At 41.0% G+C, this 26384-nt stretch overlaps 1 protein-coding gene across 5 annotated transcripts in view; it reads left to right on the forward strand.

Moving 5' to 3' along the window:
- The window catches only part of LOC112225102 (nck-associated protein 5), a 95757-nt gene that overhangs the window by 26029 nt on the left and 43344 nt on the right, over window positions 1-26384 (forward strand). For all 5 annotated transcript variants that reach the window (XM_042306807.1, XM_042306808.1, XM_024388742.2 and 2 more), the window contains 3 exons: window positions 635-703; window positions 12212-12250; window positions 13281-13400. In XM_042306807.1, the coding sequence (XP_042162741.1) occupies window positions 635-703; window positions 12212-12250; window positions 13281-13400 (228 nt within the window). The remainder of the gene's footprint in view (window positions 1-634; window positions 704-12211; window positions 12251-13280; window positions 13401-26384) is intronic.

The following is a 26384-nucleotide window of genomic DNA, read 5'->3' on the forward strand; positions in this document are numbered from 1 at the left end:
CGAGCAGCACTGCTTTTTGACTCCATGCCCGCTTAAACCGGAAGCCCAGCCGCACCAATGTGTCGGAGGAAACAACGTACACCTGGAGACCGTGTCAGCGTGCATTGCGCACGGGCCCGCCACAGGAGTCACTAGAGCGAGATGGGACAAGAATATCCCTGCCAGCCAAACCCTCCCCTAACCCAGACGACGCTGGCATGTTTTAATAGAGATGAGCTGGAGGAATTGCACAGACCTTGGAGTAGTCAGATTCAATAGCAGGAACACGGAGATGAGGGTGCTTTACCTTTAACCTCAACACAGATTCACATGAATGTCTAAGTTACGGGCATGTAACTCTGGTCAGAATTCTGTTAGTATATGTTATGGACAGTTAATGTGGTGGACAGTTAATGAGATGAAAGGCTTGCTCTAATTCATTTGGTTAGAAGTCAAATCTCATGGCATGACCATGTTAAGAAGCACCAGGGTTACCTTCAGCTCAGTCAAGAGACAATGTGTATACGTTGTATACACGTGGTATCTTTATCTGGAAGACTGGAATTGTTCACAGATTTATATTTAGAATATGGACACATGTGAAGGTGTTTTTTGTGTACATATTCAGTTTATCTGGAGGTGTTTGCTATTACAGGTGGAGAACTCTGCCTTGACGATGGAGAACGACAACCAGAGGAAGCAGTATGAACGTTGTCTGGATGAGGTGAGTGTGTATTTCTCTCTCTATCTCTCACAGACACACAGTTCACTTGGTTTACTCCAAGCTGTAATCCTTGATACGGTCTGTTAAGGACTAGGAATTCCTGTAGTTTCCTTACAGAAACATCCATAAAGTATAGAGTGTAGTTATACAGGGTCTGAATCTAATGAGATTTAAGCATGGGAGTTCTAAGGGATGAGACCTCTTCTCCTGCTCAGAGACTGGCCAGGAGCGAGCTAGTGTGGGTTGAGTGTGCTCCTTTCCTCCTCTCCTCCATTACAACGGGCTGATTGTCTCTCCATCTTCCTCTCCATTTTTGAAGAGGCTTCTTTAATGAGGCAGTTACCATGGCAATTGCTGCCCTCTTGAATTTTAAGTATTCAGGTAGAAGACAACATGTTTCAACACAACTGTAGTGAGAGTAATTCACTCTGCCAAAAAATCCCATCAAAAACTAATGTTACAAACTCAGGCAATCTCTCAGGGTGCTTTGTGTCATGATGACATCAGATTTGTCATGATAGCTATATTTATTTGTTTATTTAACTAGGTATGTCAGTTAAGAACAAATTCCTATTTACAATGACGGCCTACCCCGGCCAAATCCTATCCCGGACGATGCTGGGCCAATTGTGTGCCACCCTATGGGACTCCCAATCGCATCCGGTTGTGATACAGCCTGGAGTTGAACCAGGGTCTGTAGTGATGCCTGTAGCACTGAGATGCAGTGCCGTAGACCGCTGCGCCACTTGGGAGACCCATATTAAAGGGCTATATTTTCTATTGAATAGAAATGGAACAACCGACTCAACTTATATTGGTTAATTCATAACCGAGTCATGTCAAGCCAAGCTGTACTGCAGGGTTCCCCAACTGTCTGCGGGCCGAATTTGGGTGGTTTTATTTGGCCCCCCAAGTCCACTGGGCAAAAAAATATAAACAGTGGGGAAAACAAGTATTTGATACACTGCCGATTTTGCAGGTTTTCCTACTTACAAAGCATGTAGAGGTCTATTATTTTTTATCATAGGTACACTTTAACTGTGAGAGACGGAATCTAAAACAAATCACATTGTATGACTTTTTAAGTAATTAATTTGCATTTTATTGCATGACATAAGTATTTGATCACCTACCAACCAGTAAGAATTACGGCTCTCACAGACCAGAGAGCTGTGTAAGGACATCAGGGATAAAATTGTAGACCTGCACAAGGCTGGGATGGGCTACAGGACAATAGGCAAGCAGCTTGGTGAGAAGGCAACAACTGTTGGCGCAATTATTAGAAAATGGAAGAAGTTCAAGATGACGGTCAATCACCCTCGGTCTGGGGCTCCATGCAAGATCTCACCTTGTGGGGCATCAGTGATCATGAGGAAGGTGAGGGATCAGCCCAGAACTACACAGCAGGACCTGGTCAATGACCTGAAGAGAGCTGGGACCACAGTCTCAAAGTAAACCATTAGTAACACACTACGCCGTCATGGATTAAAATCCTGCAGCGCACGCAAGGTCCCCCTGCTCAAGCCAGCGCATGTCCAGGCCCATCTGAAGTTTGCTAATGACCATCGGAATGATCCAGAGGAGGAATGGGAGAAGGTCATGTGGTCTGATGAGACAAAAATAGAGCTTTTTGGCCTAAACTCCACTCGCCGTGTTTGGAGGAAGAAGAAGGATGAGTACAACCCCAAGACACCATCCCAACCGTGAAGCATGCAGGTGGAAACATAATTTTTGGGGGATGCTTTTCTGCAAAGGGGACAGAGCTGAAGCTCAGTCTCTTGACTGAGCTGAAGGTAACCCTGGTGCTTCTTAACATGGTTATGCCATGAGATTTTACTTCTAACCAAATGAATTAGAGCAAGCCTTTCATCTCATTAACTGTCCACCACATTAACTGTCCATAACATATACTAACAGAATTCTGACCAGAGTTACATGCCCGTAACTTAGACATTCATGTGAATCTGTGTTGAGGTTAAAGGTTATTGTAAATGCTCAATGCTCTTACTGAGGGAAGGAGGTTGTTGGCCAAGATCTCGCGATACATGGCCCCATCCATCCTCCCCTCAATATGGTGCAGTCATCCTGTCCCCTTTGCAGAAAAGCATCCCCAAAAAATTATGTTTCCACCTCCCTGCTTCATGGTTGGGATGGTGTCTTGGGGTTGTACTCATCCTTCTTCCTCCAAACACGGCGAGTGGAATTTACGATGTGACTTTCTGGATTTTTGTTTTAGATTCCGTCTCTCACAGTTGAAGTGTACCTATGATAAAACTTACAGACCTCTACATGCTTTGTAAGTAGGAAAACCTGCAAAATCAGCAGTGTATCAAATACTTGTTCTCCCCACTATATATATAAAGTGCCTTAGGAAAGTATTCAGACCTTTCCTTTTTCCACATTTTGTTACGTTACAACCTTGTTCTAAAATTGATTAAATAAAAAAAACTCCTCGGAAATCTACACACAAGACTTCTGAGTGAATCAGTCATCTAAGGCATCACAGTGCTAGCTTTGCCACTAGAGATCCTGTTTTGAGTCCAGGCTCTGTCTCAGCCAGCCCCGACCTGGAGACCCATGGAGTGGCGCACAATTGGCCCAGCGTCGTCCGGGTTAGGGGAGGGTTTGGGCGGCAGGGATGTTCTTGTCCCATTGCGCACTAGTAACTCCTGTGGCAGGCCGGGCGCAGTGCCCGCTGACATGGTTGCCAGGTGTACGGTGTTTCCTCCGACACATTGGCGCGGCTGGCTTCCGGGTTAAGCGTGCATTGTGTCAAGAAGCATTGCGGCTTGGCTGGGTTGTGTTTCAGAGGACGCATGACTCTCGACCTTCGCCTCTCCCGAGTTTGTATGAGAACTATAGCGATGGGACAAGACTGTAACAACCAATTGGATACCACAAAATTGGGGCGGATTTTAAAAATATATATAAAAAAACGAAATCTACACACAAAACCGCATATTGACAAAGCGAAAATAAAAAACAGATACCTTATTTACATAAGGAGTCAGACCGTTTGCTATGAGACTCGAAATTGAGCTCAGGTGCATCCTGTTTCCCATTGATCATCCTTGATGTTGCTACCACTTGTTTGGAGTCCACCTGTGGTAAATGAATTGATTGGACATGATTTGAAAAGGCACACACCTGTTTATATAAAAGTCCCTAAATTGGTAGTGCATATCAGAGCAAAAACAAACCCATGAGGTCGAAGGAATTGTCTGGAGAGCTCAGGGGACAGGATTGTGTTGAGGCACAGATCTGGGGAAGGGTACCAAAACATTCCTGCAACATTGAAGGTCCCCAAAATGGAAGAAGTTTGGAACGACCAAAGACTCTTCCTAGAGCTGGTCAAACTGAGCAATCGAGGGAGAAGAGCCTTGGTCAGGTAGGTGACCAAGAAACTGATGGTCACTCTGACAGAGCTCCAGTGTTCCTCTGTGGAGATGGGAGAACCTTCCAGAAGGACAACCATCTCTGCAGCAGTCCATCAATCAGGCCTTTACTGACGGAAGCCACTCCTCAGTTAAAGGTACATGACAGCCTGCTTGGAGGTTGCCAAAAGCACCTAAAGACTCTCAGACCATGAGAAACATGATTCTCTGGTCTGATAAAAGCAAGATTGAACTCTTCGGCCTGAATGACATGCGTCATGTCTGGAGGAAACCTGGCACCATCCCTACGGTGAAGCACGGTGGTGGTCACGATGTGGGGACGTTTTTAAGTGGCAGGGACTGGGAAACTTGTCAGGATCGAGGCAAAGGTGAGCAGAGCAAAGCAAAGTACAGAGAGATCCTTGAACAAAACTTGTTCCTCAGACTGGGGTGAAGGTTCACCTTCCAACAGGACAACAACCCTAAGCACACAGCCAAGACAACTCAGGAGTGGCTTCAGGACAAGTCTCTGAATGTCCTTGAGTGGCCCAGCCAAAGCTCAAATTTGAATCTGATCGAACATCTCTGTAGAGACCTTAAAATAGCTGTGCAGCAACGCTCCCCCTCCAACCTGACAGAGCGTGAGAGGATCTGCAGAGAAGAATGGGAGAAACTCCCAATATACAGGTGTGTCAAGCTTATTTTTCATACCCAAGAAGACTCGAGGCTGTAATTGCTGCCAAAGGTGCTTCAACAAAGTACTGCGTAAAGAGTCTGAATACCTATGTAAATGGGATTTTTTCAGTTTAATTTTAATACATTTGCAAACATTTCTAAAACCTACTTTTTGCTTTTTCATCATGGGGTATTGTGTCTAGATTGATGAGGGGAGAAAAACTATTTTATCAATTTTAGAATAAGGCTGTAATCTAACAAAATGTGGAAAAAGTCAAGTGGTCTGAATACTTTGCGAATGCACTGTATGTGCCTATATTTTCTATTTTTGTTGGACGCAAGGGAATGAGCTCCAAGTGATTTTAATTTAAGAAATCTGTTCCCTACTATTCCCACGTATAATAAAGAGACACGTGATTGTATAAAAATATAAGCAATGTTTGAAAGTATTATGTTTTAGTCAAACATATGTTTGCTTCTTGCAGTCAATTTGCAGTCGACAAATGATTTGTTATTATAAACTGGGTGGGTTGAACCCTGAATGATGATTGGCTGACAGCCGTGGTATACCACAGGTATGACAAAACATGTATTTTTACTGATCTAATTACTTTATAATAGCAAAAAGGCACTTCAGGGGTTTGTGGTATATGGGCAATATACCATGGCTAAGGGCTGTATCCAGGCTCTATGCGTTGCTTCGTGAATAAGAACAGCCCTTAGCCGTGGTATATTGTCCATATACCACACCCCCTCGGGCCTTATTGCTTAATTATGTTCCAGCCCCCAGACCATCCGCTAAAGAAAAAAATAGACCTGCGACTGAATCTAGTTGTAATCTGGTTGTATTGTGTCTGAGCTAGCCTGGGTACTCATCTACCATAGTTTCAGGATCTGCTGAAATGGACAATGTGAAAGAAATGATCTGAGCCAGCATGGTATGTTAGGGGGAGGCACAATTGTCTTTCAGACAAAGAATAATCTGTCTGTGTTCAAATTTCTGTTTACAGATTACTGCTGTACATCAATTTCCAACCTTCCTCCCATCCTTCAGCTCTTATTGATATTACATAAGGTTAGCGTAACTCATTAGATAAAATTATGCCATGTTATAGCTGTGAATTTGTGGTCACTGTGACGCAACTCTTGACCAGCTCATCTTTGTCATTAGTAGCATCACCTTTCAAAGTGCCCTCCAAAAGCACCACTATCTTCTGCCCCCTACCAGCTCACACAGTTGGCAATATGTAATGCATTCAACATCACACTAGAAAATGCAAAAATGTTGAATGAGCTCTGAAACTAAACAACATAATTGCACAATTATATAAATTCAAGCCTTTCGTGATATTCTGCTACCTTAATTCATATTCAATGCTAACATAAAATAAATGTATCCCCAGAAAAATAATAATCTAGCTTTGAGGAAGAGGACGGAGGGCCTCTCATATTAAAACGTTATTGAAAAGATTTGAGATTGTCACGTAAAAGTTTGTTTTAATTATAAGAAGTACAGCAGTTTAAACAGACAGATTTTAAACAGTGTCAAAGAGGATAAAAATATCAAACCAGGAGTAACAAATGTGCAAGCTACTCTCCTAGTTAGGTAGCTGCACTAGGGTCAGACAGCATGACAGTGTAGATCAATACACAGTGGAGCCAGCGTGAGATTTTTTAAAAATGTATCCCCTTTTCTCCCCAATTTCGTGGTATCCAATTGTTAGTAGTTATTATCTTGTCTCATCGCTACAACTCCCGTACGGGCTCGGGAGAGACGAAGGTCAAAAGCCATGCGTCCTCCGAAACACAACCCAACCAAGCCGCACTGCTTCTTAACACAGCGCGCATCCAACCCGGAAGCCAGCCGCACCAATGTGTCGGAGGAAACACCGTGCACCTGGCAACCTTGGTTAGCGTGCACTGCACCCGGCCCGCCACAGGAGTCACTAGTGCACGATGAGACAAGGTTATCCCTACCGGCCAAGCCCTCCCTAACCCGGACATAAGTGTTTCTATGTGTGAGTGGTGTAAAGTACTTAAGTAAAAATAATTTAAAGTACCACATAAGTAGTTTTGGGGGGTATCTGTACTTTACTATTTATATATTTGACAACTTTTACTTTTACTTCACTACATTCTTCAAGAACAATGTACTTTTTACCCCATACATTTTAGAAGCATTTTAGAAGCATTTTAGAAATTATTCATACTTTGATACATAAGTATATTTTTGCAGTTATGCTTACTTTTGATACTTAAGGATATTTAAAACGAAATACTTTTATATTAAGGTATCTTTACTTTTATCCACATATGCCAATTGGGTACTTTTTGTGCCACTGAGTGTGTGAGTGTGTGGCATCAATTTGCTTGTGTGTTTTGTGTGTGTGAGTGTATGTAGGTGTATGTGTGTGTTGGAGTGTCAGTGTAGTATGTGTGAGTGTGTGAGGGTAGAGTCCAGTGAGTGTGCATAGAGCCGGTGCAAGAGAGTCAGTGCAAATAAAAATGGGGTCAATGCAAATAGTCAGGGTTGCCATTTGATGAACTGTTAAGCAGTCTTATGGCTTGGGGATAGAAGCGGTTTTAGAATCCTTTTGGTTCCGGTACTGTTAGCCGTGCGATAGCAGATAGAAGTGGAGTCCTTCCTCTTTAGGTCCTTCCTCTGACAACGCCTGGTATAGAGGTCCTGGATGCAGAGAGCTCGGCCCCAGTGATGTACTGGGCCTTACACACTACCCTCTGTAGCGTCCTATGGTCGGTAAGACAGTCAAGATGTTCTCATTGGTGCAGTTGTGGAACTTTTTGAGGATCTGAAGGCCCATACCAAATTGTTTCACCCTCCTGAGGAGGAGAGGCATTGTTGTTCCCTCTTCATAACTGTATTCATACCATGAAAGGTCCTTAGTAATGTGGACACAGAGGAACTTGAAGCTCTTGACCTGCTCCACTACAGCGCCGTCGATGTGATTAGCAATTATTGTACTGGAAGAGCATCCATAGTTTTGGGAGAGTTTGACATATACTAAGCCATAAACCACGCTGTACTTTTATTTTGACATTTCCATAGCGTGACGACTTAGTCTGCACGGAGCCTGATTGGCTGAATATCCTTTGTTGTTCAACACACGTTCTAGTGCCATTACAAAATGGCTGACATCGTTTCTGCTCATAGAGATATATAGAGGACTCATCTTTGTATCTGTGCCATTATAGCATCTGTGACACTATGGGCAGCGTTATTGAGGCTATCTCCATTTTGAAGTAGTCAATTTTCTTCACGATTGGCTGATCCCTCCTGATGATCCTGTTGGACATGATTCCAACAGGGTCACCAGGGGGGGGATCAGTCAATGTAGTTGGAAGTCTCACCCAGTTGACTACAATAAAATGGCAGAAGCCCTCAATGGTGCTGCCCATGTTAATATGGCCTTTTGACGACTAGATGCTTCTATCATTCTCTATGCTTCTGCTACCTAGAATGAGGACAAAAAGGGCAGCTTTTTGGAAAAACTAGCAGTTGTGTAATCGATGTAACAGTGGGGATAATGTGACAATTGTGAGTACATCGCATTTCTCATCCCTGGATTGAGATACATCAGAGAGAAAGGGGCGAAACAAACTCGGCCCAAAATCTGTCTTCTCCAAGCAAGGAGTTTTTGCAAGGAGGTCAATGAGAGTGTTGAAATTGGTCAACAAAAAATGTAATTGGCTACTTGCTACTTGAGGCTTATTTGATCGAATACACATTTTGTAAATCTTAGGTTATTAGGTTGTTACGAGTGTACTGATATAAGTAGGACACGTGACATCACGGCAACTTTGAGAAAGAAATACTCTATATTGGAGCCTCTTAGTGCTATCCAGGGTCTTTGGGATGTCGCTTCCCTAAACCCTACGCTAACCATTTTGAATTTCAACTTCAGTGGGGTAGGGACAATCTAAGGATCCAGGATAGCAAGGACCGTTGTGTTTGTTCACACACGTATCTGGCCTCTCATTTGGCTAGAATGGTACCACCTGATCTTGCCTCATCACAACTGCCTTCCATTTTTAAAGACATTTATTTCAATTGTTAGTGCGGCAAAAATAGGATCTGGTCATATCTCCCCCTGGCTCTAAAGTGTCTCGATCTACACAGTCATGCTGTCCGACACCAGCGCAGCTCAGTGTAAACAAGCATAATGGTAGAGTTGGCTGAACGACGACATGAATAACATACATTCATTTTAAGCTTTTTCGTCAGGATAGAACAGCGGCCTCTGGTAAGACAAGGGGTGGCGGTCTATGTATATTTATAAACAACAGCTGGTGCATGAAATCTAAGGAAGTCTCAAGGTTTTGCTCGCCTGAGGTATCTCATGATAAGCTATTTGACCACGCTATTTACCAAGACAGTGAATTTTTCATAGCTGTCTATATACCACCACAAACAGATGCTTGCACTAAGACCACACTCAATAAGCTGTAAACGGCCAATAGCAAACAGGAAAAATGCTCATCCAGAGGCGGAGCTCCTAGTGGTTGGGAACTTTAATGCAGGGAAAATCCATTTTACCTTATTTCTACCAGCATGGTAAATGTGCAACCAGAGGGGGAAAAAAACTCTAGACCACCTTTATGCCACAAACAGAGACGTGTACAAAGCTCTCCCTCGCCCTCCATTTGGCCAATCTGACCATAATTATTTCGTCTATCGTCACTTACAAGCAAAAACTAAAGCAGGAAGCACCAGTAACTCAGTCAATAAGAAAGTTGTCAAATGAAGCAGATGCCAAGCTACAGGACTGTTTTGCTAGCACAGACTGGAATGTGTTCCTGGATTCTTCCAATGGCATTGAGGAGTACATCAGTCACTGGCTTCATCAATAAGTGCATTGATGATGTCGTCCCCACAGTGACTGTACTTACATACCCCAATCAGAAGCCGTGGATTACAGGCAACATCTGCTCAGAGCGAAAGGACACATTCAAGGCGCAAGACTCTAACCCGGAAGCTTATAAGAAATCCCTCCGACGAACCATGAAACAGGCAAAGTGTCAATACAAGACTAAGATTGAATCGTACTACGCCAGGTCCGACGCTCGTCGGATGTGGCAGGGCTTGCAAACTGTTACAGACTACAAAGGGAAGCACAGACATTTTCAACCTGTCCCTGACTGAGTGTAATACCAACAGGTTTCAAGCAGACCACCATAGTCCCTGTGCCCAAGAACACATAGGTAACCTGCCTAAATGACTACTGACCTGTAGCACTCATGTCTGTAGCCATATAGTGCTTTGAAAGGCTGGTCATGACTCACATCAACACCATTATCCCAGAAACCATAGACCCACTCCAATTTGCATACCCCCCCAACAGATCCACAGATGATGCAATCTCTGTTGCACTCCACACTGCCCTTTCCCACCTGGACAAAAGGAAACCTATATGAGTGCTATTCATTGATTCATTGATTACAAATCAGCATACAACACCGTGTGCCCTCAAAGCTCATCACAAAGCTAAGGACCCTGGGACTAAACACCTCCCTCTGCAACTGGATCCTGGACTTTCTGACAGGCCGCCCCCAGGTGGTAAGGGTAGGTAACAACACATCCGACATACTAATTCTCATCACGGGGGCCCCTCAGGGGTGCACGCTCAGTCCCCTCCTGTACTCCCTATTCACTCATGACTATATGGTCAAGCACGACTCCAACACCATCATCAGGTTTGCCGATGACACAACAGTGGTAGGCCTGATCACCAACAACGACGAGACAGCCTATTGGGAGGAAGTTAGAGATCAGGCCGTGTGGTGCCAGGACAACAACCTCTCCCTCAACGTGATCAAGACAAAGGAGATGATTGTGGACTACAGGAAAAGGAGTCCCGAGCACGCCCCCATTCTCATCGACAGGGCGCAGTGGAGCAGGTTGACAGTTTCAAGTTCCTTGGTGTCCACCTCACCAACAAACTATCATGGTCCAAACACACTACAGTCGTGAAGAGGGCACGACAAACCCTAATTCCCCCTCAGGAGACTGAAAAGATTTGGCATGGGTCCTCGGATCCTCAAAAGGTTCTACTGCTGCACCATCGAGAACATTTGGTTGCATCACTGACTGGTATGGCAACTGCTCGACCTCCGACCGCAAGGCACTACAGAGGGTAATGCGTACAGCCCAGTACATCACTGGGGGTCAAGCTTCCTGCCATCCGTGACCTCTATTCCAGGCGGTGTCAGAGGAAGGCCCTAAAAAGTCTCCAGCCACCCAAGTTCTCTCTGCTACCACACAGAAAGCGGTAGCGGAGCGCCAGTCTAGGTCCAAAAGGCTTCTTAACAGCTTCTATCCCCAAGCCCATAAGACTCCTGAACAGCTAAGCAAAGGGCTACCCAGACCCCTCTTTACGCTGCTGCTAATCTCTATTTAATATCTATGCATAGTCACTTTAACTCTACCTACATGTATACATTACCTCAATTACCTCGACTAACCGGTGCCCCGCACATTGACTCTGTACCGGTAGCCCCTGTATATTGCCTCGCTATTGTTATTTTACTACTGCTGTTCAATTATTAGTTACTTATATTTTCTATTTTCTACTTATCTATTTTTTGTTTAACACTATTTTTTCTTAATCTACAGTGCTTTAATAAGTTTTAAGGGCTTGTAAGTAAGTATTTCACTGTAAGGTCTACCTACACCTGTTGTATTCAGCGCATGTGACAAATAAAATTTGATTTGATTTGAATCTTCTGGCATCTATTTTATCGCTCTTTTCCCGATCAACAAACACTAGATTTTAGCCATGGCTTAATATGCAACTGTACTGTATCAGAACTTAATTTAGGGGCGTGTGGGGATTTACCATCTACAACATTCCACTGGCTGTCCTAAACACACACACACAATCAACTGTAGAGATGTAGATGATAGTATAAGCTTTATATATATGTAATGAAAGTAACAACTAGGGCCCTTGAAAGAAACAAACAACAACAAGGCAAAAGTAAACTTGTTGTCCCCCATGAATGATGCAGCTCCCCCTTGGGCCAATTGAGATATTGAGTGTGACTAACTAATTTCAGTTAATTACTATCGCTCCCGCCTTTGGCCAATCCGTGTACTTTTGTATATGCCAGATCTCTATAGCAGGATGCATCATTCACCCAAGTTTAGTCAAAATCATCCCAATGCTGTCTGAGATATCGCGTGTGACTAAAGTACAAACAAACAGAGGGAGACAGATCTACAGTCCCCTCCCCGATTTCATCATGGGGGAAAATGAAAACATCGGGGAGGTATATGTCTCTGCATCTTCACACAAACGTTGTACAACAAGCCTGAAAGACAAAGATTTCTTTATCCATGACATGCTGACTGAACATGGTCTAAACTTTTCTTTGAGTGTTGTGTTTATGCAAGGTCTCTCTTTTGTTTCTCCTCTCTCTCTCTGCTCTCTTTTGCTTGAAGGTGGCTAATCAGGTTGTTCAAGCACTCCTCACTCAAAAGGTTTGTCTTTGTTTTGTTTGATTAAAGCATCATTAGTCAATCAAGTCTAAGGGAGGCTATAAAATAAATAATGATGGAATGCTAATAATGATAAATAGAATTAGTTGTGTTCTAGTTAGCACGTCATGTCTATTGAAACTGAAAAACCACATGCTCACTACTAGTTATTACATTGGCTAGTCAGGCCATTACTACTGTTCCAGCTAGCTGATTGCCGTTGTTACTTATGTAAAGCATAGCACAGAGAATTTTTAACCAACCCTTTACTTGGCGATACCTCCTCAATTTCCGACTTGGAAGGCAATGCATGTCTTCTAAACTTCCATTGCTAGTTGCAGGTGGTTTGTTTGAATTAAGAAAATGTTATTAAATAAAATCAAGGTTTTGCTTGATTATTCTATTCTATTCTATTTCACTATTCTATTTCACATCTATCTCAAATCATGCTTTGCTTTCAATGACACTCACCTGTCTTGATCAATGAAAAGATTTGAAATAGGTAATGTAGCGGCATACACTTCATGGAGCAAAAAAATGATTTCATTTAATAAGGTAACGTTTTGTCAATTTAAAATGAACCACCTGCAAGTAGCCATGGAAGTTTAGAACAAATGTGTTGTCTTCCAATTCAGGAATTGAGTAAGTAACATATCGCCAAGTAAGGTTGGCTGAAAATTCTCTGTGCTACGTTTTACATTACTTAAGTAAGAATTGCTATCAGCCAGCTGGAACAGTAGTATGGTATATGCTTATCAACTTTCTGCTGATGTGCCATGCTTGGGAATTAATATTATAGGGACACTTTCTATGAGTTGTGTGTATGTAAAATATTATGAATGCATACTACCATTTTAATGTATGAAGATTGTCTTATAGGGCCCTAAGTGTTTCCAGGTTAGGTCACATGGTCAGGAAAAACTCCTAGCGCTACATAAATCATAATGGAAGGCACACTGGACATGTATAATTATAAGCCGGTTTATACAACGTTTAACCCACCTTCTTTGTGCTTGTGTGGGTGAATGTCCAGGACCTAAGAGAGGAGTGTGTGAAGCTGAGGACACGCGTGTTTGACTTGGAGCAGCAGAACCGCATACTGAACGTTCTGTTCCAGCAGCGGGTCAAAATATCCAGCAACCCTGTCTCCCAGGTAGGCTTGGCTTGGTATAGACTGGATAAAGACCAACAATAAATCTAGTTAAAGGTAAGCTATATTAGCATTTGAGCAGGTTCATGGGATTGGTCAAAAAAATGTTTACTTCGTTGGGGCATGGACTCTACAAGATGTCAAAAGCTTTCCACAGGGATGCTGGCCCGTGTTGAAAGCATTCCACAGAGATTCTGGCCAATGTTGACTCCAATGCTTTCCACATTTGTGTCAAGTTGGCTGATGTTTTTTGGGTGGTGGACCATTCTTGATACACACTGGAACTCCTGAGCATGAAAAACCCAGCAGCGTTGCCGTTCTTGACGCACTCAAACCGGTGCACTTGGCACCTACTACCATACTGTTCAAAAAGCACTTTACTCTTTTGTCTTGCCCATTCACCCCCTGAATGCCACACATACACAACCCATGTCTTAAGGCTTAAAATTCCCTATTTAACTTGTCTCTTCCCCTTCATCTATACTGATTGAAGGGGATTTTTAACAAGTGACATCAGTAAGGGATCATAGCTTTCACCTGGGAGTGGATTTCTATGAGTACTGTAAGTCTGTCATGAAAAGAGCAGGTGTTTTGTATGTTCAGTGTATAGACATTGCTTATCCTGTTGAGTGTAGGGGGCAGTATTTTGATGTTTGGATGAGAAACGTACCCAAATGAAACTGCCTATTTCTCAGGCCCAGAATCGAGAATATGCATATAATTGTCAGATTAGGATAGAAAACACTCTAAAGTTTCCCAAACTGTACAAATATTGTCTGTGAGTAAAACAGAACTGATATAGTAAGCGAAAACCTGAGGAAAATCCAACCCTGAGGTGTTATTTTTCCTGAAATGTCTCTGTTCCATTGCCTGCCTTCGCTCCATTTAAAGGGATATCAACCAGATTCCTTTTCCTATGGCTTCCTCATGGTGTGAACAGACATTGTTTCAGGCTTTTATTTTGAAAAATTAGCGAGAAAGATCACATCGCCTCATTGGATGGCTGGGTGCCAGCAGCATTTTGCATGCGCAACAGTTTGGAGCAGACATTTTCTCTCTCTCTCCTATTGAAGAAGCTACAGTCCTGGTTGAAATATTATCGATTATATATTGTAAAAACAACCTGAGGAGTGGTTATAAAAAAGTTTTACATGTGTCTACGAAATTTACGGATACTATTTGGAATTTTCGTCTGCGTGGTTGTGACCGCTCGAGCCTGTGGATTTCTGAACATAACGCGCCAACCAAATGGAGGTATTTTGGATATAAAATAATCTTCATGGAACAAAAGGAACATTTATTGTGTAACTGGGAGTCTCGTGAGTGCAAACATCTGAAGATCATCAAAGGTAAGCGATTCATTTTGTTGCTTTTCTGACTTTTGTGACCAATCTACATGGCTGCTAGCTGTTTGTAATGTTTTGTCTACTGAGAGAGATGTCCTTACATAAATGCTTGGTATGCTTTCGCCAAAAAGCTTTTTTAAATCTGACACGCCAGGTGGATTAACAACAAGCTAAGCTATGTTTTGCTATATTGCACTTGTGATTTCATGAAAATTAAATATTTTTAGTAATTTAATTTGAATTTGGCGCTCTGCAATTCAGCGGATGTTGACGAAAATGATCCCGGTAATGGGATGGGTGCATCAAGAAGTTATTGAAGACAATGACTTACATACAGTACCTGTCAAAAGTTTGGACACACCTGTTCATTGTGGTTTTTATTTATATTCTACTATTTTCAACATTGTAGAATAATAGTGAAGACATCAAAACTATGAAATAACACATATGAAATCATATAACCAAAAAAGAGTTAAACAAATCAAAATATATTCATATTTGAGATTCTTCAAAGTAGTCACCCTTTGCCTTAATGACAGCTTTGCACACTCTTTGAATTCTCTCAACCAGCTTCACCTGGAATGCTTTTCCCACAGCACTTGTTGACTGCATTTCTTTCACTCTGCGGTCCAACTCATCCCAAACCATCTCAATTGGGTTGAGGTCGGGTGATTGTGGAGGCCAGGTCATCTGATGCACCACTCCATCATTCTCCTTCTTGGTCAAATAGCCCTTACACAGCCAGGAGTTGTTTTGGGTCATTGTCCTGTTGAAAGATAAATTAAAGTCCCACTAAGCGCAACTAGATGGGATTGCGTATGGCTGCAGATTGCTGTGGTAGCCATGCCGGTTAACTGTGCCTTGAATTCTAAATAAATCACAGACAGTGTCACCAGCAAAGCACTCCCACACCATCACACACCACAGATTTCCACCTATCTAATGTCCATTGCTCGTGTTTCTTGGTCCAAGCAAGTCTCTTCTTCTTATTGGTGTCCTTTAGTAGTGGTTTCTTTGCAGCAATTTGACCATGAAGGCATGATTGACGCAGTCTCCTCTGAACAGTTGATGTTGAGATGTCTGTTACTTGAACTCTGCAAAGCATTTATTTGGGCTGCAATCTGAGGTGGAGTTAACCCTAATGAATTTATCCTCTGTGGCAGAGGTACCTCTGGGTCTTCCATTCCTGTGGCGGTCCTCATGAGAGCCAGTTTCATCATAGCACTTAATGGTTTTTGCGGCTGCACTTGAAGAAACTTCTTCTTTTTCCACATTGACTGACCTTCATGTCTTAAAGTAATGATGGACTGTCGTTTCTCTTAGCTTATTTGATCTGTTCTTGCCTTAACATGGACTTGATTTACCAAATAGGGCTATCTTCTGTATACCAACCCTACCTTGTCACATCAGAACTGATTGGCTCAAACACATTAAGAAGGAAATAAATTCCACAAATGAACTTTTAACAAGGCACACCTGTTAATTGAAATGCATTCCAGGTGACTAGCTCATAAAGCTGGTTGAGAGAATGCCAAGAGTGTGCAAAGCTGTCATCAAGGCAAAGGATGGCTACTTTGAAGTATCTCAAATATAAAATACATTTTGATTTGTTTAACACTTATTTTGGTAACTACATTATTCCATATGTGTTATTTCATAGTTTTGATATCTTCACTATTATTCTACAATGTAGAAAAGGGTAAAAATAAAGAAAAACCCTTGAATGAGTGTGTCCAAACTTGTTACTGTGTGTGTGTGTGTGTGTGTGTGTATATATATATCGAACTTTGGGGTATTAACAAAGTAGCTCCTAGGAGACTTGAAAGCAGCCACACCCTGAGATGACAAAGTTAGCTGTTCAAGGAAATTAAGGTTGGTCTCCTCTTACTAGATAGCTACATTAGTTGTTTACTAGATAGCTACATTAGTTGCTGTGGTAACAAAACAAACAGACTTGATAGTTTAGCTAACCATGAAAATCTATTTCAACAATACCAATACTGTTTTCAATTCGACTTTTGCTTTCATAAGCATATCAAACAAAACGTGTAAAACTGAACTATAGCAATTGAATTCTACCGTGCAAATATAAGCCAATCAGAAAGGAGTATTCAATGCCATTATATAATGCATGCTAAATGTTTCTAATCAGTGATAATTGAGCAAATGAGCTATACCACCACTTATTTGATCAGCCAGATAATTAACCAAATATACAGAAGGCGATTCAGTGAAACAAAATCACATTAAGATAAGTCAGAGGCTTTTAGTTGGGAGTAGGCCTAGGCTACAAAGTGACTGCGAGTGAAGAGCAAAATAATCCACTTGTTAAGCTACATAACATGCTGGCAAAATGTTCTGATTAGTGCTAATAAATTAACCAACTGGGAAAGATGATAATGATCAGCACTCAACCCAATTTAGCTAATATTTCTACGGCCAAATTGTAGCCTAACCAATATCCAGAAAAGAAAAATCTGACGATTGATTTATTAAGACGAGTCTACACACTTGTCTCAAAGCAACTCGAAACGGTGCCGAAATAGTTGAACACATGCAGGTAGGCTTATTGCTTAAAATGAATTATAACAATTGGATGACTTTTGGAGTTTGAGTAAGCAACAATTTGATGCCTTCAATTGCATTGACCTACTTTCGTCCAATATTTTTGTCATTCAGTTATATTTATTCCCACAGTAATTCTTTATGGATCTATCCAGTTGTGGTTAAGAAAACTGTGCAAATGGTGGGCTATGCGAAGAGATGGGGGAAGTGACATGCTTCACAAAGTTTAGTATTACCAGGAGGATAGTAGTAACAGGCCTTGCGTAGCAACCATCAAGAGCTTAAGAGCGTAGTGAGTGCCAATTCCGCCTCAGCATTAAGGTTTACATTTCACACTAGGCCGTAGGCAGAACTTTACCGCAATCATGACTAGGTTGGTTGGCGGAAATAAAAGTGGTGGCTTTCTTGTGGCAATAACTTTCACACAACGCCTTCAGAAAGTATTCATACGCCTTGACGTATTCCACATTTTGTTGTGTTACAGCCTGAATTCAAAATGTCTTATATTTATATTTCCTTACCCATCTAAACACAATAACCCATAATGAAAAAGTGAAAACGTGTTTTTAGAAAACGTTGCTAATTTATTGAAAATAAAATACAGAAATATCTGATTTACAACAAGTATTCACACCACTGAGTCAATACTTTGTAGAAGCACCTTTGGCAGTGATTAAGGCTGTGGGTCTTTCTGGGTAAGTCTCTAAGAGCTTTCCACACCTGGATTTCCATGATTCTTTTCAAAATTCTTCAAGCTCTGTGAAATTGGTTCTTGATCATTGCTAGACAACCATTTCCAGGTCTTTCCATAGATTTTCAAGTAGATTTAAGTCAAAACTGCAACTCGGCCACTCAGGAACATTCACTTCGTCTTCTTGGTAAGCAACTCCAGTGTAGATTTGGCCTTGTGGCAGCCACCACTATGGTTGAAAATGTGGAGAGTAGTACTCAGTGTTCTATTGGATTTGCCACAAAATTAGCACTTTGTATTCAGGACAAAAGTTAATTGCGTTGCAGTATTACTTTAGTGTGTTGTTAATAACAGAATGCATGTATTGGAACATTTGTACTCTGTATAGGCTTCATTATTTTCACTTTGTCAGTTAGGTTAGTATTGTGGGGCAAAAAGTTGGCGGAAAAACATCTTGGTTTGAAAGGTGTATTAGTCACTTTTAATATTTCTGTCTTGTGGGGGATTCAGCACATCTACTCCCTGTGCAGTCTTGTAGATGTTTTCACATCTACTGTACGGTGGATCATTTTATCTTTTTGCAAAGCCATGGCCAGTTAGGAGGCTACACAGGTCCACAGGGGAGTAAAAGATCTTTGACGATTTAAATGTTGGTATTTAATTTTAAGAAAAAGTAAATGCAATAGGAGAGAATTACAGATTACAATTATTATGGTCTCTGTCTTGTTCTTTTCCTTTTTTGACCTCCCTGGAAATGGTCATGGTTTGAACATGAAATGTTTGATTCCCCTGTCAGTTCATTAAGTTTACTATGAGCTTAAAAGGGCAGTAAAACGTTGTCCCACATCCCTGGCCTTTTCTGTAAAGGTCAAATTCACCAACTCGCTAAGGGAGCAACTGACTGCACTTCTTCCTGCCGGAGATCTGTGGTACTGAAGCAGGGAGTTATATTGGTACAGATCCGACAGGGTAGAACCAATAGTGTATATCAGAGATGGGCAACTGGCGGTCCGTGGCCAATTTACCCAAAAAACGAAACAAAAACAATTTAAAAAACAAAATAATAACAATTTTGGAACTCAGTCAGGCTTTCAACTTACTGTTGAAGGTTAGAATAGTAAAATACACAATTTCAACATTTGATTTTCCATCAGCAGTTTTTCTCTTGTTATGTCAGTCACTGATAATCAGTCAATTAGCCCATGTCAGTGAAGTCTTTTTAGACTAAGTTAGTTTAGCAGTCAGCTTTCTAAACTTGTTATCATGGTCAAATTAACAGCTGCAAACATTTCTCACCACCCTATGGCAAAATGTGTAGAATTGCAGGAAACAGCTAATTTTCCTCTCCGCCCCATCACAAAATTTGTAGAATTGCATGAAATTAGTTATAAAATTAGTTCAGATTTTTTGTGGCCCCCACCCCCATCAAAGTTGCCCATCCTGATGTATTTCAACCATGGATCTCTGATGCTATGTACTGGCCAATGATAGGCGTTTGAAGCCACCAGTCAGCTTTTTCATTTTTTTTACCCATCTACCAATAGGTGCTCTTAATTGCGAGGCGTTGGAACACCTCCCTGTTCTTTTGAATCTGTGTTTGAAATTCTCTGCTCGACTGAGGGACCTTACAATTATTTGCATGTGTGGGGTACAGAGATGAGGCAGTCATTGAAAAATCATGTTAAACACTATTATTGTGAGTTAATGCAACTTATTTTGTGACTTAAGCAAATATTTACTCCTGAATGTATTTATGCTTGCCATAACAAAGGGGTTGAATACTTATTGACTTAAGACATTTCAGCTTTTCATTTTTTATACTTTGACATTATGATTCCACTTTGACATTATGGGGTATTGCGTGTAGGCCAGTGACAAAAACTCTCAATTTAATCTATTTTAAATTCAGGCTGTAACACAACAAAATGTGGAAAAAGTCAAGGGGTGTAATAATAATAATTTCTGAAGGCAATGTATACACTAGATGACTGACAGGGAGGTTCTGTTTTGAAGCCACCACTCCTCCATCTTGGTACACCCCCACCACTGTAAAAAGTAGGGGTCTGAAATTTTTCTGACGGCACTATAAAAATCATTGGGTAAAGTGTTTGTTACTATTGTAAAACAGTAAAGTTGGATTCATAGGTGTTAGTAACACTTTTAGGTGTTATTGTTAGGAGTTAAATCAGTGTCCTTTAGTGTTTTCCAAAGAAAAATACTCCTGGGGTTCCGATTCAATCAAAACTGGTTACCAGGCATCTGAAAATGTCACACTTGATTGAATAGGACTTGGTTTGACTATTTTCCCTTCCTATTGAAACCTTCAATAAATTCATTTTTAGGGGTGGGGGGAAAGATAATGGGGAGTGTGTGGTGTGTGTGCAACAATTTAATTTCAAATGTACCTATAGTTTACGTAAATTAAATTGCGTTTTACATTTGTCTGTCAAATGAAAGAAGAGATTTCTGTCTTTCAAGCAATTCCTTCTAAGCATCTTGCATTTCTGTGACAAGACAATAGCTGTGTTCGAATACCTACATACAGTGCCTTGCGAAAGTATTCGGCCCCCTTGAACTTTGCGACCTTTTGCCACATTTCAGGCTTCAAACATAAAGATGTAAAACTGTATTTTTTTGTGAAGAATCAACAACAAATGGGACACAATCATGAAGTGGAACGACATTTATTGGATATTTCAAACTTTTTTAACAAATCAAAAACTGAAAAATTGGGCGTGCAAAATTATTCAGCCCCCTTAAGTTAATACTTTGTAGTGCCACTTTTTGCTGTGATTACAGCTGTAAGTCGCTTGGGGTATGTCTCTATCAGTTTTGCACATCGAGAGACTGAAATTTTTTCCCATTCCTCCTTGCAAAACAGCTCGAGCTCAGTGAGGTTGGATGGAGAGCATTTGTGAACAGCAGTTTTCAGTTCTTTCCACAGATTCTCGATTGGATTCAGGTCTGGACTTTGACTTGGCCATTCTAACACCAGGATATGTTTATTTTTGAACCATTCCATTGTAGATTTTGCTTTATGTTTTGGATCATTGTCTTGTTGGAAGACAAATCTCCGTCCCAGTCTCAGGTCTTTTGCAGACTCCATCAGGTTTTCTTGCAGAATGGTCCTGTATTTGGCTCCATCCATCTTCCCATCAATGTTAACCATCTTCCATGTCCCTGCTGAAGAAAAGCAGGCCCAAACCATGATGCTGTCACCACCATGTTTGACAGTGGGGATGGTGTGTTCAGGGTGATGAGCTGTGTTGCTTTTACGACAAACATAACGTTTTGCATTGTTGCCAAAAAGTTCAATTTTGGTTTCATCTGACCAGAGCACCTTCTTCCACATGTTTGGTGTGTCTCCCAGGTGGCTTGTGGCAAACTTTAAACAACACTTTTTATGGATATCTTTAAGAAATGGCTTTCTTCTTGCCACTCTTCCATAAAGGCCAGATTTGTGCAATATATGACTGATTGTTGTCCTATGGACAGAGTCTCCCACCTCAGCTGTAGATCTCTGCAGTTCATCCAGAGTGATCATGGGCCTCTTGGCTGCAGCTCTGATCAGTCTTCTCCTTGTATGAGCTGAAAGTTTAGAGGGACGGCCAGGTCTTGGTAGATTTGCAGTGGTCTGATACTCCTTCCATTTCAATATTATCGCTTGCACAGTGCTCCTTGGGATGTTTAAAGCTTGGGAAATCTTTTTGTATCCAAATCCGGCTTTAAACTTCTTCACAACAGTATCTCGGACCTGCCTGGTGTGTTCCTTGTTCTTCATGATGCTCTCTGCGCTTTTAACGGACCTCTGAGACTATCACAGTGCAGGTGCATTTATACGGAGACTTGATTACACACAGGTGGATTGTATTTATCATCATTAGTCATTTAGGTCAACATTGGATCATTCAGAGATCCTCACTGAACTTCTGGAGAGTTTAAAGGGGCTGAATAATTTTGCCCAATTTTTCAGTTTTTGATTTGTTAAAAAGTTTGGCTAAATCCACTTCATGATTGTGTCCCACTTGTTGTTGATTTTTCCCCAAAAATACAGTTTTATATCTTTATGTTTGAAGCCTGAAATGTGGCAAAAGGTCGCAAAGTTCAAGGGGGCCGAATACTTTCGCAAGGCACTGTATACTAACATAATGTATACAACATACTTATACTATATACTATTAGTTAATTTTAGTATACTGTAAATGAATGGTAATCCTTTCAGTTGAGCGTACTAGCACTTCAGCTGTCTACTGGACGTGTATCCTGTTGCTATGCAACTTCTTGCTAGCTTGTTAGCATAACAAATTACTAGCTAGACATCTTACAACTTCATTAAGAATGTCCATTTGAGAACGCACAATGACTATACCACTTAGCTAAATTAGAATTTCATGAATAATCAAGTCAATACACATTGGGTAGTTAGTTAGATTGCATATGGTTAATATACTGGCAAGTTCGATGTATTAGTAGCCAACTAACGTTAGGTAGCTAGCTAACAAACTGGTACATACAAGCAACTGTTATGATATGCTCTGTGGTTTGTAAGGCTAGCGTAGCTAACACATTGTCAGCCAACATAATATGTAGCGTAACTTACGTATTTGAAAAGTAATTACTTTATTACATTGCTAAAAAATGTCTTAACATTTGTCATAATTTGTTGAAGCACTTAATGTATATCCGTTTTCGGCAGAGTTCAGCTGCACATATTCCACCATTTTCTTAAAATCTGAAAACGTTGTAAAGCTATGCCCATTTTCTGAAGAATTGCATTATTGCCCTAAAAGCACGGAAATTGTGTCCACTGCTTGTGGTGACACAGGGTACCATACTAAACTGACCTCTAAGTATCGCAGCATAATTCCAAAACTTTTACTGGAGTAAACCACTATACTTTGTTTTTTGGCGAATGTAGTAGGACATCCGGGAGCTTTTGGCATACTAACTATATCCATACAATGACCAATAATCATACTACATACTGAATTTACTTCACAAATAGTACATTTAGAATGAGTATTCAAATGCAGCTAATATGATATCTTTAACATTGGAATAAAGTGGTAATGGCCCACAGGAACATGTAATGTGGAGATTGCTCCCAGTTCTGATTTATTGGTTCAGCACACACTATTATCCAATATGCTGTGGGTGTACTAGACAGCCTTACTATGCCATCGAGATGATTAGGCAATGACTTTATGCTTTTAGGCAGAATCATAACTTGAAATCTGGGCATGTAACTCACATTTTGCTTTTCTTCATTAATACATGATTTTCACATACAGTATCTCATGTCAGGGTTCGGTCCACTTGTTCATTCATTAAGGGAATTTACGGTACTTATTTGATCATGTTTAGATTCCAATAACAATCCACATTTACTCTATCCACATGACACTGGACAGTTCCTGACTGAATAAATGTCCTGTTTATTTGATTCCAAGAATTTGATTCCTGTATCATGAAAGTGTCACTGGAGGTTTTCTCCGTTCAGAGTGTCAGTGATGTGATTTGATGTGTTCTGAAATCACTTAACTGGGAGAGCTCGGTGTCACCCGTCCCTTCTAGAGGTTGGCTGACAGTGTTGAGTGAGTCACTCGTCACTGACATCTGCGTCACTTGAGCCTCAAGCTCATTCAGTACATACACTGAGTGTAAAAAACATTAAGAACACCTCCCTAATATTGAGTTACACCCCACCGTTTTGCCCTCAGAACAGCCTCAATTCATCGGGGCATGGACTCTACAAGGTGCCGAAAAAGCATTCCACAGGGATGCTGCCCATGTCGACTCCAATGCTTCCCAATATTGTGTCAAGTTGGCTGGATGTCCTTTGGACAATTTCTTGATACACATGGGAAACTGTTGAGCATGAAAACTCCAGCGGCATTTCAGTTCTTGACACAAACCAATGCACCTGGCACCTACCACCAGACCACGTTCAAAGGCACTTAAATATTTTGTCTTGCACAATAACCCTCTGAATGGCACACATGCACAATCCATGTCTCAATACTTATTTAACCTCTGTCCTCCTCTTCATCTACACTGATTTTAAGTGGACATCAATAAGGGACCATAGCTTTCACCTGGATTCAGCTGGTCAGTCTGTCATGGAAAGAGCAGGTGTCCATAACGTTTTGTACACTCAGACAGAGATAGACGAAGAGTGAAAGAAGGGGTTGATGAAGACAGTAGAGAAAGGAAAGAGTTGGAGTTGGAATTATGTACCTTGTGATTTACATTTTAAAAGTATTCACTGTTTTCAGTTAAATGTTAGACATTAAGTTTGTATAGAACTGTATTATATCCGAGACATATTAGATGTAGAAGCCTTTGCTCATGCATTACTACAACAGTCTCAAGGCCCTGTCTCTCTAATGAGCAACAATGAAGCCTGTGATTTTCAAGACAAGGGTCCATGGCCTTAGGACTGCAATAGTGCTGGAGCAAGGTTCCATTAGAGGTTGTGATTTCTCTATACGGATGCAGAGAGCTGAAACATAGGTCATCTTATTATACCTATCACTGGCAATTCCCCAAATAGCTAAAGCAGACATACACATACTAGAGATGGTGGCTATAACCATTGCCTGTTCAGACACACAAACATTAAATAAAACAAGGCCCAGAAACAAGATTAATAACACAATGGAGAGTAGAAGAGTTCAGCTGCACATATTCCACCATTTTCTTAAAATCTGAAAACGTTGTAAAGCTATGCCCATTTTCTGAAGAATTGCATTATTGCCCTAAAAGCACGGAAATTGTGTCCACTGCTTGTGGTGACACAGGGTACCATACTAAACTGACCTCTAAGTATCGCAGCATAATTCCAAAACTTTTACTGGAGTAAACCACTATACTTTGTTTTTTGGCGAATGTAGTAGGACATCCGGGAGCTTTTGGCATACTAACTATATCCATACAATGACCAATAATCATACTACATACTGAATTTACTTCACAAATAGTACATTTAGAATGAGTATTCAAATGCAGCTAATATGATATCTTTAACATTGGAATAAAGTGGTAATGGCCCACAGGAACATGTAATGTGGAGATTGCTCCCAGTTCTGATTTATTGGTTCAGCACACACTATTATCCAATATGCTGTGGGTGTACTAGACAGCCTTACTATGCCATCGAGATGATTAGGCAATGACTTTATGCTTTTAGGTAGAATCATAACTTGAAATCTGGGCATGTAACTCACATTTTGCTTTTCTTCTATAGACATTAATACATGATTTTCACATACAGTATCTCATGTCAGGGTTCGGTCCACTTGTTCATTCATTAAGGGAATTTACGGTACTTATTTGATCATGTTTAGATTCCAATAACAATCCACATTTACTCTATCCACATGACACTGGACAGTTCCTGACTGAATAAATGTCCTGTTTATTTGATTCCAAGAATTTGATTCCTGTATCATGAAAGTGTCACTGGAGGTTTTCTCCGTTCAGAGTGTCAGTGATGTGATTTGATGTGTTCTGAAATCACTTAACTGGGAGAGCTCGGTGTCACCCGTCCCTTCTAGAGGTTGGCTGACAGTGTTGAGTGAGTCACTCGTCACTGACATCTGCGTCACTTGAGCCTCAAGCTCATTCAGTACATACACTGAGTGTAAAAAACATTAAGAACACCTCCCTAATATTTGGAATTATTGTTGGAATTATGTACCTTGTGATTTACATTTTAAAAGTATTCACTGTTTTCAGTTAAATGTTAGACATTAAGTTTGTATAGAACTGTATTATATCCGAGACATATTAGATGTAGAAGCCTTTGCTCATGCATTACTACAACAGTCTCAAGGCCCTGTCTCTCTAATGAGCAACAATGAAGCCTGTGATTTTCAAGACAAGGGTCCATGGCCTTAGGACTGCAATAGTGCTGGAGCAAGGTTCCATTAGAGGTTGTGATTTCTCTATACGGATGCAGAGAGCTGAAACATAGGTCATCTTATTATACCTATCACTGGCAATTCCCCAAATAGCTAAAGCAGACATACACATACTAGAGATGGTGGCTATAACCATTGCCTGTTCAGACACACAAACATTAAATAAAACAAGGCCCAGAAACAAGATTAATAACACAATGGAGAGTAGAAGTATTTTGGGTGTTCCCAAAACCTTTGTAGCTAAAGTGGTATTTCGTACATATCAATGAACCAGATGCTCACCACACATAAAACAGCAGTGCTTAATTTAACGACTTGCGTTCCTTCAGGCACAGAAGGCTGATTGTCAAACATCTATTTTTACTATTGTTACTGTCTCAAGAAGTGTGGCTGGGTTGTGGAGAGCAATGAAGATTCAAACATTTTTTTTTTATTGTTTATTTAACCCTCCTGTTGTGTTCCG

The sequence above is a fragment of the Oncorhynchus tshawytscha genome, linkage group LG26, assembly GCF_018296145.1.
Source record: "Oncorhynchus tshawytscha isolate Ot180627B linkage group LG26, Otsh_v2.0, whole genome shotgun sequence".
NCBI lineage: Eukaryota > Metazoa > Chordata > Actinopteri > Salmoniformes > Salmonidae > Oncorhynchus > Oncorhynchus tshawytscha.